The following is an 886-nucleotide window of genomic DNA, read 5'->3' on the forward strand; positions in this document are numbered from 1 at the left end:
GCCGGCCGCCGCTCGCTGCCCTCTTTGTCCTCCCGCTGCAGCAAGGCCGAGTCGGACGGGGCGCCCGCCAAGCCCTTCGCCCCGCGCGCGGAGGGGCCCCGGCCTCGGGGCGGCAGCGCCCTCGGAGAGGACGCCGGGGAGGACGCGTGGGCCTGCGGCGCCGTGGGGTAAGAGCCCGAGCCGCGGCATCCGCGAGCCCCACCTGCAGCGCTGGGCCTGGGCTGCCACCCGCCCCCACCCGAGGCCGCACATTCCTGCAGGGAAAGGGGCCCAGTGTCATGCGGGCGCCGCGGCACCCTCCACACAGCCGCCCCCGCCTCTCTGGTCCCTAAACCTCCTTTCCCCGGACTCGCAGTCACCAAGGTCTCCTTGTCTCCAGGCCCCTTTTCCAGGTGCGGTGCCCTCCTCCATGGCACACACCCGGGTGGCCCCAGGCAGCGCCACCCAACCAGCAACCTCCTTCCTCCTCCATTCAAACCCAGTGCCCGGCATGCATGCAGCAGGTGGATCAAAACCTGAACTGTATGTATCCCCTATTTCTTCAGGATACATCTTTCTCTCCAGGACACAATAAATTGTAAATGATTGGCAAATACACTGATTACTGCCGTGGCTTTAATTTGTGATTCTTTCCAGATAGCCATACCTCAATCATTGCTTTACTGCCATCCTATAGGTCTCTAGCACTTGTACCTTAAATGGTAGTGGGTGTTACAGGCACCATGATAGTTTGGTGTGGAAAATATAGTTCGGTCCTGTTGGCCTCCTGGCTCTCTGTAACATGCCTGGGGTGCCAGCTGTGTCGGTAGGTACGGTTAACCCTGCTTCTAAATGGACCACTTGTTTTGAATGATTAAAACGGAATTCATGGCCGTTTTGTAAGTTC

General features: G+C 59.9%; 1 protein-coding gene across 1 annotated transcript in view; it reads left to right on the forward strand.

Moving 5' to 3' along the window:
• FAM217A (family with sequence similarity 217, member A) overlaps window positions 1-171 on the forward strand; it is a 3,532-nt gene extending 3,361 nt beyond the window's left edge. Inside the window, exon 3 of the mRNA XM_012646991.1 lies at window positions 42-171. Coding sequence (XP_012502445.1) covers window positions 42-171 — 130 coding nt within the window. The remainder of the gene's footprint in view (window positions 1-41) is intronic.
• Window positions 172-886: the final 715 nt, after the last annotated feature.

Source organism: Propithecus coquereli, unplaced genomic scaffold (assembly GCF_000956105.1).
Source record: "Propithecus coquereli isolate 6110/MARCELLA unplaced genomic scaffold, Pcoq_1.0 Scaffold253, whole genome shotgun sequence".
In the NCBI taxonomy this organism is placed as follows: domain Eukaryota; kingdom Metazoa; phylum Chordata; class Mammalia; order Primates; family Indriidae; genus Propithecus; species Propithecus coquereli.